Source organism: Egretta garzetta, unplaced genomic scaffold, assembly GCF_000687185.1.
Source record: "Egretta garzetta isolate BGI_Z169 unplaced genomic scaffold, ASM68718v1 scaffold334, whole genome shotgun sequence".
Lineage (NCBI taxonomy): Eukaryota > Metazoa > Chordata > Aves > Pelecaniformes > Ardeidae > Egretta > Egretta garzetta.
Genome location: NW_009259431.1, coordinates 911,669 through 931,566, shown reverse-complemented (window position 1 = coordinate 931,566; position 19,898 = coordinate 911,669). Strand labels below are relative to the sequence as shown.

The window sequence follows — 19,898 nt, the reverse complement described above, 5'->3', positions numbered from 1 at the left end:
ACACAAGTACATTTGTGGAGAACAGTCACTATGACTAATGCCACCAGCATGGGAAAAAAGCTCTAAGAATTCCCTGTTCTTTCAAAGCAGGGAAGTACCCCTTACAGTTTCCTCTTCGCTAAGCAAGAGCAGCAGAGTAGTAATTAGGTCCTAAAACAACAGTTAAGAGTAGCTCCATGTGGCTACCACAGACTTCCTCGGCAGCAGCCAAACCCGACTCTTCCGACGAGCTGCGCTGCTGAATATTTTGCTGTCAGGGCTGCAGCCGCCCAGCGCTTACTGCGAGGGCATACTGAGAATTACTGCTCCAGAAAGCAAAGCAAGTCCATAACAACGTTAACTTCTTTCTGGCAGCTTAAGTATTGGTGTGGGAGCCTTAATACAAAGAAATCAGAACCGGCAGCCTTAATCACCATTTGTTTCCCCACCTAAGGATGACTAGGGTATGCAGCTACACCACAGCTGAGACACCATATGCCACACCCTCTTCTCGGCACAGCCCTTCCCTCCCCACCATACCTCAAATATTTTATCGCTCTCTCCAGAAGGGCAAGATCAGAAGCGCTTCCACCTTAGCTTCCCCTGCAGCTACACGTCGTGTGTGCAGTTGCCTTGAAATGCACCGAGGCTCCGGCACTGCTGACAGTGCTGGGGGAAAAGGGGCAAGGGTTTGCAGAAAAAGGCTCACTAAAGCAAAATTGTTAAGGAATGCATTCTGCATTCACTCTGCTTACTATGACAAGCAGGCATTTTATTTTAAGAAAATTACTTTCAGTTTTTGAATTGAGAACACTATCTTACTAAGTGTTTTCTGTGGCCATATAACAAATGAGCTTAGAGAGGAGAGCACATCAGCAATCTCACTCCCCAAATTTGATCTGATTTCCTCCCTGCTATTTTGCACTATTCTTCCATACTCCTATTTAAGAAACCCAGCGGTAGACAAGACCAATCTACAAATCACAGTATATAATCTAATTTTATAAATTGTAAATAAAAAATTAAATTGCAACAGAGATGGAGACATGAATGGATACCGAGCAGGCTGAAACCCAGGAACCAAAGGGCCAACAAGCACACTTCCAGCTTGTGGCCTTGCCAACTCAACACCTGTGACTTTTAAAAGATTTGCTTTGTACCTAATATGAGCCCAAGCTAGCATTATGGCCCAATCTCAAGATAACACCATTTGAAGGATTAAGATTTTACATTTTTGTCTGAAAACACAGCCTCTCTACTTTTCTCTGACCATTTTTCCCATGCCCTGATCCCTCCTCTCCATATCACACAGCTTTTGTTTCTCTTCCAAGTGCTTCAAGCATTTAACTTTTTTTCAGGTATTCAAAGTTGCACAGATCTGCCACACAAATCAACTTTATCTAATCCATCATATTACCTAATTTGCATTTCATTTCCTCCCTGCTTACCCAGAAATTACCAATAACCTCAGGGATTAAGCTGAAAAAAAACCCTGAGAAAACTGGAACCACATTATCTACTTTTACCCCGTCTACAGCGTCAGTAGGAAGTTGCTACCTGCTCAGACAACAGAGACTTCCATAGGTTATTCTTTGCCTCTCAACCAAACTGTACAATGTAAGAACTTGTATATTTTTCCAATTTACTTCTGCACCATTAATTTTGATAAAAACATTTAGTCACATGATCTTTTTAATATTTGTATAAAATCTAAATGTGTGTATTCTCGTTTACTCTGGTTACGCTATTTCATTCTGTTTGCAGCTAAGTTCGGGGTATTCTCTCGTTCAAACAGGAGGTTTTTTTATCAAAGTACTCAAAAGTAAACAAAAAGCCTTTGACTGCAGCACTTAAAAGGACAGAGTTAGAAAAGTCCTAGGTAAAAGTGACATTTAAATGTACTTCCTGCAGGCACTCCAAAGCAGACTGGCTTGCTTGATGAAAGAGCAGGATTTATCACTACTTACTAGAATAGATAAGGCGATACAACTGTAACAGCACATTAAACATTTGAGGCTAGAGGGAAGAAACCAGAATAGCCATGCTGCAATTTGTTCCATAAAACTGCAGCACCCTTTTCGCTGCAAACCACGTGAAAGGCATACATACTGCTTGCCCTTCAGTTCAGAGGCAGTATTTTCAAGGCCAGCTGAAGAGGACAGAACATAAGCTTTGTATTTGTAAGTTTAACAAAGTGACCAGCATGAAGGGAGACATGGGGGCATGACACCGACCACAAACGTTCTCTCTACAGAGTTAGATATACTTGGGAGACAAAGGAAGTGGCTAACACCACTGTCTTCTCAGTTTACAGCTCCGTACGAGTTCATCTTGAACAACTGCAGGGTTGTCAAAAATATCTGTTACAAAACTGGTTATTACATACAGTAGTCAGATGTGTGCAAGGTATGCAATGCTTCAGATTCTCCAGCACAGGCATTCAGGGTTAATGGAAGGATGGTGAAACTAAACAAGTTACAATACACTTGAAAGATTAATTGTAAAAAACCTACCTTTTGTAGACTCGTTGGGTTCAGCTGTGTTTTGTCAATTATTTTTATGGCAACCTAAAGGAAGAGTTCATAATCAGTATTTTCCATATGAACAATGCAGTGTTATTACAAGACGAACAAATCCAGTAACAGAAATGGAAAATATGAAAATTACACAAAACGCATTCAGGTTTCTTCAGCAAATTACGTACTTGTTTTTAAACTAAAGCATTTGGAATTAACAGCTAAGTGCAATTCATTTCTACTGCAACAAACTAAACAGGAGAGTGGAAAAAACCCCTAGGATTTTAAGCACGTTAAGATGAGAGAAGCTCTCTTAGCCTTTTGTTTGACATTAAGACCATCACACTTATTACAGTGGAAACTCCAACACCAGGCAGTGCCCCAATACAGAGCAGTGCGCCTACCAATAATATTTACACATTATAATTACACAACAGATTACACAGTACTGACTGCACCTTGGCAGTTTGTGAAGATGCTTTTAAAAGAAGAGATTTCAGAGCAAACTGAAAGTAATTCCACACAAATTTTGCAAGAACTAAGCTCACCTTTGGAAATTCACTGAATATTTGTATCAATTTGCACCCTGATGGATATGAAAAGAAACATCACTTGTGCCATTGACAAAAACCTACTGGCTGTAGTACAACAATTTGGGCAAGTTCATTCCTTTATGGGTTCTCATCTTTTCAGCAAATAGTGCACAGAAATGCTGAGGAACAAAATTAAAATTTCACAAAATAATTGAAAGAGAAATTCAGTACCATGGTAACTAGTCAGAACCTCAAGATCTGAGGCAATAAATAGGCAACAGAGATGAGCTCCAGTGCAACGCAATTTGGATACATGATGAGTTAGAACAGGAAATGGTAATCTTCCTAGAATTACGTGCCAATTGGTATTTTTCCTTTCTAAATTAAAGACTAAACATACCAGAAAAAACTCTGCAGACATTAATTGTAAAAAACCTACCTTTTGTAGACTCGTTGGGTTCAGCTGTGTTTTGTCAATTATTTTTATGGCAACCTAAAGGAAGAGTTCATAATCAGTATTTTCCATATGAACAATGCAGTGTTATTACAAGACGAACAAATCCAGTAACAGAAATGGAAAATATGAAAATTACACAAAACGCATTCAGGTTTCTTCAGCAAATTACGTACTTGTTTTTAAACTAAAGCATTTGGAATTAACAGCTAAGTGCAATTCATTTCTACTGCAACAAACTAAACAGGAGAGTGGAAAAAACCCCTAGGATTTTAAGCACGTTAAGATGAGAGAAGCTCTCTTAGCCTTTTGTTTGACATTAAGACCATCACACTTATTACAGTGGAAACTCCAACACCAGGCAGTGCCCCAATACAGAGCAGTGCGCCTACCAATAATATTTACACATTATAATTACACAACAGATTACACAGTACTGACTGCACCTTGGCAGTTTGTGAAGATGCTTTTAAAAGAAGAGATTTCAGAGCAAACTGAAAGTAATTCCACACAAATTTTGCAAGAACTAAGCTCACCTTTGGAAATTCACTGAATATTTGTATCAATTTGCACCCTGATGGATATGAAAAGAAACATCACTTGTGCCATTGACAAAAACCTACTGGCTGTAGTACAACAATTTGGGCAAGTTCATTCCTTTATGGGTTCTCATCTTTTCAGCAAATAGTGCACAGAAATGCTGAGGAACAAAATTAAAATTTCACAAAATAATTGAAAGAGAAATTCAGTACCATGGTAACTAGTCAGAACCTCAAGATCTGAGGCAATAAATAGGCAACAGAGATGAGCTCCAGTGCAACGCAATTTGGATACATGATGAGTTAGAACAGGAAATGGTAATCTTCCTAGAATTACGTGCCAATTGGTATTTTTCCTTTCTAAATTAAAGACTAAACATACCAGAAAAAACTCTGCAGACGCCAAGGAGATGGTGCCTCTCAAAGTGGCAAGATGCTGCAACTCAGCTGATTATAATACCTCACTGGTGTGAAGCAAGGGCTTTCAATTCCCCTTGAATTTTTGGCTCAAACAGTAGACAATGCTCCTTCCCATGCCACTGCTCCCATTTCCCTGCATCACTTAGTGCTATCTTTGCCATCTCATTAACCTGGGCTTGGCACCATATGGAATAAAGAATATCTTATATCAAAGCAATTTTATTTTTCCCTACATTCAAGTGCAAAAATACATAGATGGATCATCACGATGGAGAGGGTAAGAGGGGAACAGAGTGTTCAATGCTTGGGTGCATCGCAGAATTCTGTGATGGATATAGTGTTCTCTGAAACTGGGATTCAAGATTTATTTTGAGCCCTTCTAGATGCAAGATACAATGAGATGTCACCAAGAAGCCATCTAAGAATACTTTTGCTTTGGGGAGTATTTTCTTCTAAGGTATGCTACTGAAATTAAAGATCACTATTTCCTGAGGCAAAATTCCATTGCAAAACCTTGAGAAATTACTTCAAAAATACAAACATGAGATAAACACATTAAGCAATAGGTATTTTTATATTAGCAGCTGTGTACGAAACCAAAAAAGATTTTTATCTCTACCTTTACTCCTGTTAACTATTGTCACGAAGGTAACAAAGTTATTCACTTCCTGCAATCTCTTATAAATCCATGCTGGATGTAGAGTGACCACTGCCTTTTTCAGCAGCAGATAATGTTATCTGGAAGTCACCTGGTGTCCCAAGACTACTCATGCCACAGAAGACAGCTGCTTGCTTGGTAAGTGCATTCCACTCAGAAAAAGTTGCACTTGTGTTTTGAGCTGTACCTTTCTGGTCAATCTTTGAAAGATGTAAGCTTGTTTCAACCCTTGAAGGTATTTGGTTTCTGCAACACAGCTCACCTCTCGCACTGTGCATTGGTGCCAGATGATCAGAGAGGTCTCTGACCCTGGCAAAGAAATTCAGCCCTGAAGATACAAGGAAGGTACATACCTCAGTTTTCTGAGAGGCAGACTCCCAGGCCTGTTCACTGCACTAATTATAGCCTTAAAAGCAGGATGAAGAGAATTCCTATCCATGTGAACACTGAGAGTACAATGTGTTAACACTGAGTTTGAGAGCTTGAACCTGTCATCAGAACAGGGAGCAATTTCAGGTGCCTTGATAAGGTCTCCAAATCACAGGCAAAGGGAGCCTGCCCTCAAGAATAGTTCTGATGAGCCTGAGAAAGAAAATCCTCCATTTTACTAAGCATAGTTAATAAAGCATCAAATAGCCTTCCAAAGCAGAAAATTTGCTCTTTTTACACAAAGTGAATCTGGAATGGTTTCAAGTATCGTGTGCTATGGCCAATGCTGGAGGATTGCAAGTCCACCTACATCATTACACCGCTGCATAAGCCATGATATTCTGTGTGAGATCGTTAGTAGAATTAAAATTAACTCTGCTTTCACCGTTCACAATAACATGACTGAAAACATTCCTCCTACATGACTTGAATGAGGGAGTTAAAGCAATCAGAAGTTGAGACACTGAGCAAATTGGCCAAATTGCTACCACTCAGAATGTTTTCTCCCTCTTAAATTTCACTTTTTCCAAGGGAAGAACAGAAAGAAGATGACAATAGATTCCTTGGAGTCAGACTTGGATCCTAAAAGAATCCTGTCTCACTAGGGAACTTCAACTTCCTGGCTATTAATTGAACACATGCCTTTAACGAACAGAAGGATCCGTGTATTTTTGGCTGTGATTCCAACCACCTCAGTAACAGTAAAAGGTAGTTTTATCTTTTAGATTAATTTTGGCAAGTATGGAAAACTTTTCAGAGGAAATAGCCTTTGATAAATTACAACAGAAAATACATGGCTTAAACTCAAAGAATTAACAAAAGCAGATTTACAATGAAGATTCTTCGTTTCAAAAGGGTAGACAGACTACAAATAATACTCTCCTAGACAGAGGATCTTGGAGGCGTGTGTTTCCAAACCCAGCTCTAGTGCAGTGAAGCTAGCCCTCCCTCCATACCTGTGCTGTGAGCAGAAGGCCACGCGCTCCTTGGCAGCACAATTCAATCCCCTCAAGTTAGGCTGATGTTCTCATCACCCCCCAAAGGGCTAAACATTTCTCCCTTTCTGAAATGTGAGGCTGGGCTCTCATCATATATCCTGCAGACACACTAAAGATGGAAATGAAAAGTGTCCTGGAACTTAGTCCAGTTGGAAACATGAAAGCTGTATCTCAAGCAACAGGAAAATTCATAAGGAAGAACTTCAGATATAAAGAAATGAGCAACTGCCCTAGAAGAATGCTTGAACAAACATACCCTCCTCCCAAGAAGTGACAAAAAAATGCTGATCTGCTGCATGATTTAGAAGTTAATCAGCACAGAGATATCAAGAATGAATTTCCATAACAAGAAGCTGAACTGGACAGTTAAAAGGACATTAAGAATAGCCACATAGAAAACAAGAAGAAAATATGTAGGGTTCAAATACAGCAAGTATACAGTAGAGATGGAAACTCATTTAAGCGTGACTCCCGAACCTAAGCATTTTATTTTAGGTTTTGGTATATAAGATGGGCAAGACCTATAAAGTCCTAGGGTCTTTCTTGCTAAATTGATCTTAAAAAAAAAAAAAAAAAAAAAAAAAAGCATTCTTGTAGCACAGATTTCTAACATCTATCAAGAAGAAAATGGCAGCACAGGTTTAGAAATTATCAGACTTAACTTTTTTTTTTTCCTAGTAGAGCCATTTACCACAAAATTCTTGAGCTCGAAACTTGCAGGGAAAAAATAGGGAAACAGACAGAAGGGTTAAATGCAACATATTTTCCTACCATTAATTGTACCCTATGGAAACACACAAGATATGACTATCTGGGCTATTGTAAAGTCTCATCTAGGAGGATGCATGGAAATTATTGAACTAGATAAGCTGAAATGTGCACAGAGCTTCTTTAATTAAAGAAAAACTGCTAAAGACATATCAGGTTGGAAATAAATGAGCAAGAGTTTTTCAAGGACAAGACCTGGGACCAATCTTGTTTAATATCTATATCAGTGACCTTGGCACGGGAAGTCAAACCATCACGATTAAGTCTGTTGAAGTAGTTAAGAGGCCCCATCAAATACAATGGAAAAGTGATATAAACAACCTTGGAGATGTGCTAGCAAAGAAAGCGAGATTCAACAAAGTACAAGGTGCTTTTGCTGATCACGACCAAAAAAAACCATCAATATGACAACCATGAAAAAGGTTAGCACAATCTAAAGATTGATCAGATAAATACTTCTGTAAGAGCAAGGGTAAATTAATGACACTGGGGAAATTGTTATCCAGAATATTGTGAACAATTCTCGTCATACACATCTAAAATATGTAATCATTATCAATGCTGTAGAGTTCACCTAGCAAAAAGAGAAACTTTTACTTATCTCTCTTACAAAGAAAAAAAAATAGCTTAAAATATCTTCAAGATATTCCTGTAAAATTAGCTTAATCATTCCCTTCAAAGGAATGCCATTCATTCTAGGTAACCAGGACCAATGGCCATGTCCTGGAAAATATTTATGCTCTGAATTGACTGAATGACATCTATTCCATGAGAGTTAAAGAAACTTAGTACTTAAATCTTTCCAAATTTGGCCAAAGATTTTACACTGTCACTTTATTTGTTGAAATTTCAAACAAAAATAATGAACCACAGGACAACATGCAGTTATGTGCAAGTAAAAGAAAATGTGCTTGAATGTTTGCAAAGCAATGTGTGACACAATACCTCTCTCCAACTCTTATACCTAAATAGCAAAGAAATACTAACCATGTACTTGCATTTCCTGTAGTAAGTATCAGTAAAAAAGAGGAGGGAACTTAACTGGGTAGCAATTAACCAAAAACTTTGTCTACAAAGTAGCACTAACTTCAACACCAGAAGACAACTGCTGATCACTGGAACTGTCAGTTTAATAAAAAAAAAAAAATCCCTCCCAACAACTCTAGCAAAATTATGCCCTCTCTGTTCCTCCTAGTGCTACTGAACTCCATATTAGCTCAGAAAAAAGAATTTCCCTTAAAGCACTGCAGCAAGCCACATAGCTTTCTTTAAAAGTCCTTGCCAGTATCATCAAACATTTACTGCATTAGACAGGTTTGGCAAGAAAAGGTCAACAAGGTGTTTCTCCCTCTTTCAGTACATAGAGTTGCTATTGATAAAACAGCACCAAGAAACACCTCCTTGTAACAAGCAAACAGGACTATAGCTCACCAAATCAGAACCATCATTAACTGCACGTTATTAATTACATTGCAATGGCATGCAGAAACTAATTATGGAGCAGAGTTAAACGCTATGAAGAGATACCAGAGAAAGCTTGTCTACACCACACAACACTGAGCAAGACATGCAAACTGGCTCTGAACAAACTGGAGTGTCTGCCCAAAGCTGCCCTGGAACTCCTGGGAGATAAATTACTTTGGCAAGAAAATACTGTGTTTGGACTACTCAGACCACAATCAAGAAGATGTACTAGTTCTCATTCCTGACTTCCTCTCCAATACTGCCCTGCACTGTGCAGCATAGAGACACCAAGAGGCAGTCTTCCCAGCAAGCTTATTTAATTGCTATATATTGAGTCCTTTTTTGGGAATGGAGGATTTAGCACAGAATTCTAGTAGCAAACTTGAACACAATTTGGTTGGGACAGGGACTTGTAAAAAAAAAATACAAATCTAAGAGCATCTCCAAGAGAAATTTTTTTGTAATCATTACTAAAAAAAACAAAAACAAAAACAAAACAGTTCTCCATTTCTAGTTCTCTCTACATGAGTAGCAATATCTCTAGTAAAATGTGCTAAATGTTCACAGACTTAGATGATGCTATTCTAAGAGAATCTTCACACCTACTGCAATTCACTACTGTTTACGCTCATACCACTTTACCTCTCTGCCAGTTAGGATGTGCCTTGCCAGTTTTACTTTTGCAAAATTCCCCTTTCCAATCGTTTTAAGGAGTCTGTAATTTCCAATATGCGGCTGCTCATCTGCGCAGGAAGCTATTGAGTTCCTGCAGCGAGCTCCAGAGCGCCCAGTTCGAGAGGAAACTTCCTGCCGTCCATCTCCATGGGACATGTGCTGCAATAAAAACATACACAGATAAGGCTGAGAAATAAAGACAAAACGCATCAATGATGAGAAACATATAACATTCAAAAACATTAGCAACTCCTTTGAAGAAACCTTCAAAGGATCCAACTCAAACTTCAGATTCACACTGAACTTTTGCTGATAGGGACAATAAAGAGGTTCCCAGCTCATAACACAATATTCATTCATTGCCTGGTAATGACCACGTAGAACATCACCTGAACTGCAGCAATAGTTGAGCATTTTGGAGTGACCTACGTGGACTGCCAAATCAGTTACAGAACACAGAGGTGTTCGATATTATTCCTCACTTGCGTTACTGTGCCCAACTAGAGCAGGAAAGCCTTTGGAAAGACAACATTAACAAAGCTTTTCCAAAAGCACACACAGTAAAATGTTCACCCTTATTGGACAATTTAATACTACTGATAAAATAATAAAAGGTTTTTTTCCTCTGGAATCCTGTTCCTACAAAACCTCATGACTTAAAATACCCAGGACAGTCTGGAAAACAAGGGAAGAAATCTTACCTAATGTATAGAAACCTTGGATATTAACAGACTGAGCACCAGTTACAGACATCTGAGATACCGTCTGCAAGCTGTTGAGTTCCTTTCACTCAGTGTCCCTGAACAGCTATTAATTGTAAAAATGAATGGGTATATATCATACCAATAATAGTCTTTATTCATTAGATCATATAATTACGATAACAGTAAAGTATTTTTTCATTTCCTGGCAGCCTGTTCATGAAAGAGCAGGTCCTCTCTGTCCCTTAGTTCTCAACTCATGGTTGAGGTCTATACACCAACCTCACTAATCAAACTATTAATTAGAAATGCTCAATAGTCTGCAAATGTGGAGCAAACGTCTGGCTACACAGAAGATGACGCGCTAAATTCGCAGTCATCCCAGAAAACCCAGATCTTGTGCTTCTACTACTCCTCCTCTTGCTGAAACCCAGCAGGGACAACCAAAAACCTGGCATACAGCAACACTCAGTCTGAAAACCACTGTAGCATAAAGATGCAAGATCATAACTCAAGAGCTAACAACCATGATAGAGACACAAAGGAACAAATCCATGCTTGGATGACACTTGGCAAGTTTCACCCTCTATTTAATAACCTGATGTAACCTTGTGACCATATACTCTGGCATGTTAAGTTCCTTGGTTTGTTAATTTGAGTGCAACAGCTGTGATCAAATTATTTTAAAACACACATTCATTTCATTTAAGAAATACTACTGATAGACATCTACGGCAACTCTTGGAAAATTGTTTTGATAATTATTATTTAAAAAAAACAACCAACCCACACACTGTGGTGCATACAGTGTTTTAGTATCAGTCTGGTTTTAGCTTCTCCTTACTGCCTGGCTACTGCATTGTCACCACATTTGTACTTCCCATACTTAATTACTATGACCATGTTACCCCTTCACTTTATTAAATTATGCATATACTGACCTCCTTAAACAGGCTGCTGTAAGAATGATTAAAGACAAGGAAACATTTCTTATAGTTCTTTTCAGAGCCCTCTCCTGTTTTTCCAACATCTTTTTGTGGGGCTCATGCTAAACTGGACATGCCACACCAACAGTAGGTGCAGTGGGACTAACACAGAGACTGCATCTTCTGTTCAACACTCCACTGATTTTACATGGACAGAACCAGCCTTCCTGGCAGAAGACCATCTGTATCTGACCACCCAACGCTGACCCTAACTCTCTTTTAAGAATTACTGCTTCCCATGTCCTTACCATGCACAACAACTTTAAATCCTGCTTCCTTACATGCATGACCTCACATTTCACTGAAATGAAATTAGTTTCCTTACATACGGGTTATTACATGTTCCCGATGATTGGCCTATCCTGCCCTATTTAATAGTCTAGCAATCTTTATCCTAGTTTTCAGAAGCAGTGGTACACGTTTATTCCAAACCACTGGCACAGGAACAAGAAGCCCATCTGTAACAAGATCCAGTAAAAATTCAACGCTTGATAACACTTCATTGTTCTCAACAATATCCCAAGACCTATAACAATTGGGTGTTTACCAATCAATAATTCTCAAGGAGAGGAAGGACAAGACCAGTCACCCAGCTGAAGGAACTGCAAAAGCCAGTGAAATCCTGTATCAACAATCTCACTATTTTGTATGCCCTTAATGCTGGGCTGGTGCTGGTTGTTCAGGCCATCTTATTTACCCCCGTATGTACTGGCACAGCGATGCCAATGCTCTATACTTCCCTAAATTTTGACTTCTAACAAACCTTGCAGCACACAATGCGGAGAACAACTCTGTCAGCTCCTTTGGTACCTTCTAGTGTCAAGTTATTCAGAGCAGCTAGAAAAAAGGAGCAACTGCTGATGCTAGATTCTAATGTCCTCCTACATTGCTATCTCCAGCGATCAGGGATTGGGATGTTCTGTACAGGATCACGAGGATATTTCTTGGATATATGAGAGGAAGGCCCACTTAGTTCAAGTACAGCATCCCAGGAATACGGCTGTACTACTTACACTGCACTACACTAAGTTGATAACCTACCTTAGAAAAATAATTGTATCAGAAATATTTAGACTACAGCCCTTTCACACCTGGGCACGTGGCACAGGCACACAAGCTGGCTTCAGCAAGGGCCAGCCTGCCTCCAAGCAGGGCTTATTAGCTTAGGTTCTACAGCAGACAGATTCAACGAGTAGGCTGCTTTTGAACCACAGAGCTGACTGAGAACAGAGTATCTGCATCTGTGCTGTCGTGTACTTGAATTAATAAACTGTGTTAGACCTGAGCTAGCTTATGAGGCAGTTGAGATGTGGGCATCAGTCACCATGTATTCCCAAACCAGAGAATCACCATGTATTCCCAAACCAGAGAACCTGTGTACAGGTTATGCAGAACCAATCTTACTCATATCCTACTTTACATAAACAATATTAGGTAAGAGTCTGTCATACAAACAAATTCTATTTTACATAGTAAACTACCTCAGTTAATATATCAAGAACTCCACTGTCCTTGGTTGAGGAATGACTTCTTGTGTCCTACCATTTTTTTCATGCTTTCTAGCTTTGCACTTAAAGGGAGGAATTAACAGCTGTGAACTTATTTGGACTAGTGTTGATAAATTTAACACAATCTCCTTGTATGGAGGTTTGCGCATTTTTACCCTAGCCCAGATTATTTCTTTTCAAGAATACGACCTTTTTCAGCTGTCGTTTTTGAATATCAAGCTGCATGGTCCTAAGCAATTCAATTTTCTTCAACTGACTTGCTCATAGCCGTGTTTCACTCTGTAGAAATCTGTCCATTTGCAACCATATCTAATTTGGGCTTCACGTAAGTAAATCTATCAGCAAGTCCTTCCTCTGTCAAATACAAGATGATTATATTGAACGGAACACAAGCTTTCTAAAAACCACAGAAAACAGCTTCCCAGTTTCAACATGGATTTTCTTTTGCTTATGGAAATGAAGGAAGAAGAGGGCTTGGTAGCATACAGTACTAAAAGGCACAAACTCAGAACTGAGTAAAAGTGTTTCTCCCACCCAAATAATTTTCAAGAAGCCATGATAGGTAGATGGGAAGCTAAATGGTGTAGGCAAAAAGCAAGAATATAGATGGTCCAGGAAAAGTTCAAGTTGCGCATTGGCTTATAGAACATTTGGCTGTACCCAGCTACTTCCCAGGGCAGTTTCCTCAGCAGACAGATTAACAGCTCCAATCTCAGCCCGGAGAACTAGTAATAGCATCCTCTGCTCTCTAAATTGACATGCATGTCATTTATCTTTTTCCAAGCAGCCCCTCAACTCCACAGACTTTGCCTCCCTGACCCCCAAAGATCCTGTTGAATTTCAGGCTTCTTTCCCAGGTCCACATTTACATGGCTTCAATAAGAAAGGGTGTTTTAAATGTTATGTTTAAGAAAAAACAGCAGGTGTTTATTTGTAGTAAGTTTCCATGCATTGTGGTAGGTGAGCTGTATCCCCTGGACATGCATTCTGTGTAAGGGTAACACTCCTTCATGACACTCACCATGGCTGAGGGATTCCCAAAATACCTGTCTTCATGCAAAGAAAGACCATTATACTGCAGATGGAGAACTGAAGCAAGGAGACTGGGTAGTTTGTGCCGCTTCAGGCTAGCCAGAGTGACCTTCTCTTTTAAAAGAAAAGCCTCCTGAAATCCACTCATGACAAGACAGCACTTTCTTCCATATCTTGGCAGACATCAGGTTCCATTTCAAAATCTTTTAAATACCTTAAAGGGATTCTTTTTTGCACATAGTAGGAGGGTTCCCTAAAAAACTCAATTTTCAAGCCACCAAGACAGCCTCTCTCATAAAAACCCCTCCAAAACCCACTCTCTTCCTCCCCTCAGCCCCACCCTGGTATTACTCAACCCAGAAGGAAATGGACTAAAACATCTCTGTTTGTGAGAGACTTTATTGCAAGGGAGGGACCGAGCCCAAGACCAACTATATTTGGAACACAACACAAAACCCACCTTTTCGCAAAAGCCTTCCCCCAATGATGAGCCGACATCCTTTCATAGCCAGATAATGATTAGCATGAAGAGAAAGAAAAAGAAAAGGAAATAAAGTAAAAAGCAAATGAAGTATGAAGGTGCTGATAACTGAAATCTTTTTGGTAGATGTTAGCTTTATCCAGCATCCGTATGATTAGAGATAGCTTAACATTCAGAGCATTAGAAACACACAGGGCAGAGGATGACTAGCATCAAAGTTCTTATACTGCTTAAGAAGGTGCCAACAGCTGAGAAAAACCTGGAAGAGACAGAATCTGATATCCATTCGAAGAGCTGAAAAACATTAAGAAATTAGAATGCCCAAGACCTGCAAAAATCCATGTTTATGTACAGTAAGTAGGAAGCTTTCTTTCTAAAACAGGGAGGACAAATGGCATCAACATTTTTTTTTTAAAGCATTTATTTTATAGAATGGTGAAAACTACCTTCTCATCAGCCAAATGAACTAATAAAATGTAATCTTACAAAAGTCTCTAGGAATGTTTATTACCTTAGCTGTTACCTCATCTTTGTATGAAATACTACAAAGTGGTATTCTAGAATTCCTTGGAAAGCTGTCAGACCAGTAACAATCATGATAGCCTCATTCAATTCAGCATTCTTAATTATAATAGGAAAAAATTGTACTTAAAGCCTATCTCTTACAATGCTAGTAATCTAAACATTCCAGGACATGATGAACATTTGAGACACTAAATTGCTTCACTACCCTAACTTGGGCACACAACATGTAAATACATGGTAATTTTGGGCTGTGCACTCCCCACCAGCACTCTTCTTTACAGAAAAAACTTATCAGGAAACATATCATAGTTTTTTAAAACACAAATACATTTTAAATTAAATATGTGAAGGCAAATTTCACCGCAGCCCTTCTTAACAACACGTATTTTATTTCCCATTTATCATTAACATCTTTAAGAACCTACAGACTGCTGAGTACTACTCAGTGTTAAGAGAAAAAAGGTTAGCCCCAAGGATATTCACAGAAGTAGTGTCTTATTGCGCAGATCTATCTGTGAAGCAGCACAGCAGGGCATCCTGCAACTGCTGACAAAGGAATTCTACTGGAAAGTCAAAACACAGACTTACATTTCTGGCAACCACCAAGAGGTGTCACAGCAAACACTCTAACCATAATTGTCTATATACCAGTTACTCCTCTGGGAATCCCTAAGTCATCATATATTATAAAATATTACATTATTTTCCTATATAGCAAAATAGGAAGACATCAGGTGAAGATGTCCTGTACTTTCCCTGATTTACTTCTCTTCTATCACTGGTCAGGCCACAAATCAGGACATTGAGCAAGGTGGATTTTGTCAGACCCAGTATGCCCGTGCCAATGTTTGTATAGCTGACTGTTTGGTTCCAGTACATAGAATTAAAAGGCAGTTTTTAGGCTAGCTTGCTACATAATCAGTCTTAAGGGTGAACAGTCATGGCTTCCATCTCATGAAATTTTAAACACTGTCCTACAAAGGAAAATGCTATTCAGTGTGGAACTAAAGTTATCAATCCATGAAGGCAGGTTTATCCACTGAAGTGTGCTACAGCCCTACCATTACAGATGCTGTGATCGAGTGGAACAACTGAGAGGGTCAGAACTCTGCAAGGGAGACAAACAGACCTTCTTGAAATAGATTATAGCTGGTAAAGGACAGAAAACACCAATTTGGATGCTTCCATTGTCAAAAGGTGAAGAATTCACTGCACGGTTTTCAGCCTACCATAGTACTCATTCATTTAACTGGTATGACACTTCATGAAAACGAGTGGCTAGTTTAATTAGGTCATATCTGACAAATAACCAGTTTAAAAGGAGAACCTGAAGAGTAAATACAGTCTTTAGCACACACAGACTGTACCTCTTGACACACATTCCTAATTCTCCCTAACCTCAGCAGGGAGGTTGAAAAAAAAAAAAAACAACAACAACAAAAAAAAAAAGCAGGAGTAAGTTAGGACAAGGCAGCTACAGCTCAAACCATGCACAACAACACAGCTCCCTGCACTGGACAGCCTGACAGAGGTGGACAGCATGGACTGACATACAGGAGTCTTTCACTTGGCAGAGGGAGCATTGCTACCCAAAGCAACACTTGCACGCTCACAATTCTGGCCACAAACCAGCAGTGGGAAGAGCTAGTAACAACTGCACCATCGTCCTGAAGATGGGAGTGGGAAAGCATCAACAGCAAAGCCCTACCAGCCTTCACCGAAGGAAGGACGCTCCCCTTCACAGGCACGCAGCATCTGGCTCAGGAGTCCTTTCCATGCATAACCACTACAGCCTCTGCCGATGTATTTAACATCATTTGGTTCATACTCTATACAGCATATGAACACAAGAGAATCTGTAATTCCATGATTAGCACTGAACAACACAACAGTGAAGAAATCCTGCTTATATAATCAAAAAGATAAGTCTGGTGCCGGTTAGAAAAGCTTTTTAAAAGCTCTTTTGTTGCTTCACATTATCAAGATCTGACATTCATCATATCTTTCCAGCCAAAGTTTCTTTACTGCTGATTAAAATGGGTATTTATTGGCATCAGCCTGGGGAATAATAGCTGAAGAGCCAACCATATTCTGTTCTTCATCAACAATACTGCCAACTAAGTTGTTTCCAGAATCATCACTGTCAGTAATTACATGCTAAACAAAAAAAAAAACACCAAACCTCACCATTAGTTTTCAAAGACCACACTGAGCTTGCAGATAGAAAACTTTGGTTAGGCTTTAACCCTGCAGGAACAAATTTTATTTGAAAGTTAATTTTTGTTTACATGTCTATACACACACGGAGCTCAAGTTGCTGCTTTACAGGCCAAGAATTCTTCTTAACCCAAGGGTTTAATCCAGGAGACTGACTGGAGTGTTATCACAGGTTGTACTCGGTACCTTTCAGGTTTATGCTTTAAGAGCAATAAGCATCTATTCATCATATGTCCTGAAGACTTTTAGTGACAGATGATCTCCACACTAAACAGAGCCAATCTTCATATGCCATGAGCCTAAAAAAACCAAAAGTGACCTCCATTTCTGATCTGGCTGACACCCATGAGGCAGCATTACTTGACTGAGAAGAAGAGGAAGTTGCAGACACGTTACATATATGATATGAAATGGAGATCTGGAGAGACAAATGCCTCCACTCTTAGAATTCTTTTGACTTGAGTCACCTGAGACGTGTAGTCAACAGGAATTGTTCGCTTGCATCAACATGAAGATGTCTTTTGACTAGAATTAAAATGGAGAATCGAGCAGGTAAGGATATTAGGTGAGTGGGTAAGAAAGCCTAGGAAGAAGTCTACAAAGTTTAGTATACCAAACCCTGTATTTCCTCTTGTTCATTTTCTTTCAATAATTTCTGTAGCTGTATTCTGTTTCTCAGACTGCTACTTTAAGGCCACAATTTAAATCAGATTCGGTGGTGCTAATAAAATACATGAACTAAGTCTGACTTTTTAACAACTTCTGGATTAAGGTCCTGTAGCTTAGTTTTTCTGAGTTACTGAAATAATGTAAAAAAGGAAAAAAGGGAGTTCATTTCTAGAAGCAGAACACCACAGTTTGTGAAAGGTGCACCACCACAGTTATATATCTCTGTTTGCAGTTGTGGCGCAACTCAAGTTACCCTAGCCCTAGGGTGCTGTGCTATGACTGCCTTAAATGAAACCAAAACAAAAATAGTAAGAAGCATTTCTAACCTTCCCCCCACCTGAACTGGACATTCCCATCCTCCATGTCAGTATTTGCAGCCACACAGAATGGGGGATAAACCCACTTTTCTTAAGGGTTAGTTTCAGCCAGATCAGAGAGCTGATCGGACTCTTCGTACAGCCCTGCAGTAATTAGTGCTGGCACAAACCACAGGTGGGAAGGTGCAGCCAAGGCTGACGCCCCCAGTAGCCTCCTATCAGTTCGAGCTGACAGTGAAACCAAATGATTAAACAACACGGCACAGGCTGTTTAACAGAGCTGAAGAATGAAACCTCTCACTTCAAAATACAAAAAAATACTCGCAATGTCACACAACCTGATCAGGTTTTTTTGGAGTACAAATACAGTACTGGACCTATCAGGCATCCCAGGCAGTAAGAAATGCACAAAAAGCATTTTCCTGCTCTTTGAAAATTTGGAATTAAAAAAAATACATCCCAGATGAATTCCTAAAACATATTTTATTTCTAGTTATTTTGCCACCTTCACCTAATTTAATTCAAACGAGAACATTTATGACAACTGGTGAAAAATATGGAAGAACATAGATGGTCCCTGCAGAAGAAAATCTACCAGAACTCTTGGCCACAGGCTTCCCTCCTCACCCACTTCTTTAAAAGAAAAAAACCAACCAAACAAACAGGACTTCACGTTACAGAAGAAAGCATTCCAATTACAGATCTATTTGTAATACGAGAAGACTGATAAATAATATATAGAATAATGCGAGCCTGTAAATGCTCTAAATGCATTTCATAGCTAATTGGTAATAAATCAAGAGGTACAACACTAACCTCCACAGTATCTTAAGTTTTTGAACCTAACCCTGCCTTTACTAAACCTTTTTAAATAAAAAAAAAAAAAAGACAAGACTTGCTGTGCAGAACCCTTTGTATAAGCTTGTACAAACACAGTTACCATCACACTGACATTTTTCAATAGCAAATTTTTCACATTAGGCACAGTCATGGATATAAGGGTGTATTTTAGTCTCGCTTTTCTTCGAATTACTTAATTTTTTAATTCAGATTGGCCTCCAGTACCAACACATTCAAAACAGTTACCTTTTTTCCCCCCCAGAAACACAGCTGTGCAGTGGACACAGATGTTCAAATTAAACGGTTTAGTCTTAAGATTTTTCTTGTCTATTTCATGCTCTTAAAAAAAAAGTATCTACCAATCTCTATACCACCTGTATTTCCTTGTTTCTATCTACAGTTCTACATCATTTTGTCACTTGTTGGGTATTTTTTTAATGAATATTTGTCCTACTCTCCACAATCTTGTTTCTTCTGCTCCGGTTTCTTTGTCACTCCATCCTGCCACATGCACATTACTCTTACACCGCCTCCTCCTCTTATCTTTTGTTTTTCCATCTTCTCCCCATTCCTCCTCATCACTAGTAAAACAAGTTTACTCACTCTTCTATCACCTACAGGTCCTTAGTCTGTGTCTACCTTGTCTCCCAGTTTTGGATGAAGGAGGTTCTCTGCTGCCTCTGTTGCTTTTTCTCCTACATGCAGGACATAATTCTGTAGAAGACAGAAAAGATCTGATCCTCTCATTCACTTCTGTCCCCTGAGCAGCTGGCAGCCATTACTGCACAAGACATGGCCAGCGAGGAGCTGCTCTACCTTTGCAGCGAGAAGCCAGCTCATCACAGGCCAACAGCCAGCTTCCAACTGTCCAAGTGTGAAGTTCCTATGATCACAGATCATCTGGGATGCCTTTCCTCTCAAAACCAGGTGACTCTGAGCCAAATTCTTTAACCTCAAAGGCACTAAAGGCTTGATAGCTGTGAGTGGCTTTTGGGAAAAGTCACTGTGACGATATTTCCACTTCAGCAGTACATGCATAAATTGTCTCAAAAAAGAAAAAAAAAAAAAAAAAAAAAAAAAAAAGAAAAAATCAAACACTGACAATTAGACCTTGTCCATTCAACAGGAGTTGCCAACCGCTGAACGTGGTTAACTGCAAGCATAGACGATGATAATTTACTCTCACCGT

The 19,898-nt window shown here is 39.3% G+C and overlaps 1 protein-coding gene across 13 annotated transcripts in view; it reads right to left on the bottom strand.

Moving 5' to 3' along the window:
• The window catches only part of MARK3 (microtubule affinity regulating kinase 3), a 62,349-nt gene extending 42,699 nt beyond the window's left edge, over positions 1 to 19,650 (bottom strand). For 8 of the 13 annotated variants that reach the window (XM_035892658.1, XM_035892660.1, XM_035892659.1 and 5 more), the window contains exon 1: positions 2,493 to 2,548. Coding sequence is in view for 1 of the 13 variants with exons in the window: in XM_009637097.2 (XP_009635392.2) it covers positions 3,468 to 3,521; positions 9,401 to 9,592; positions 19,349 to 19,456 (354 nt within the window). In the remaining 12 variants the exon portion in view is untranslated. Of the gene's footprint in view, positions 1 to 2,492; positions 2,549 to 3,467; positions 3,522 to 9,400; positions 9,593 to 19,348 lie in introns of those variants that run through there. The other 5 variants (XM_009637097.2, XM_035892663.1, XM_035892668.1 and 2 more) reach the window with 5 other exon arrangements.
• Between the last annotated feature and the right edge of the window lie 248 nt (positions 19,651 to 19,898).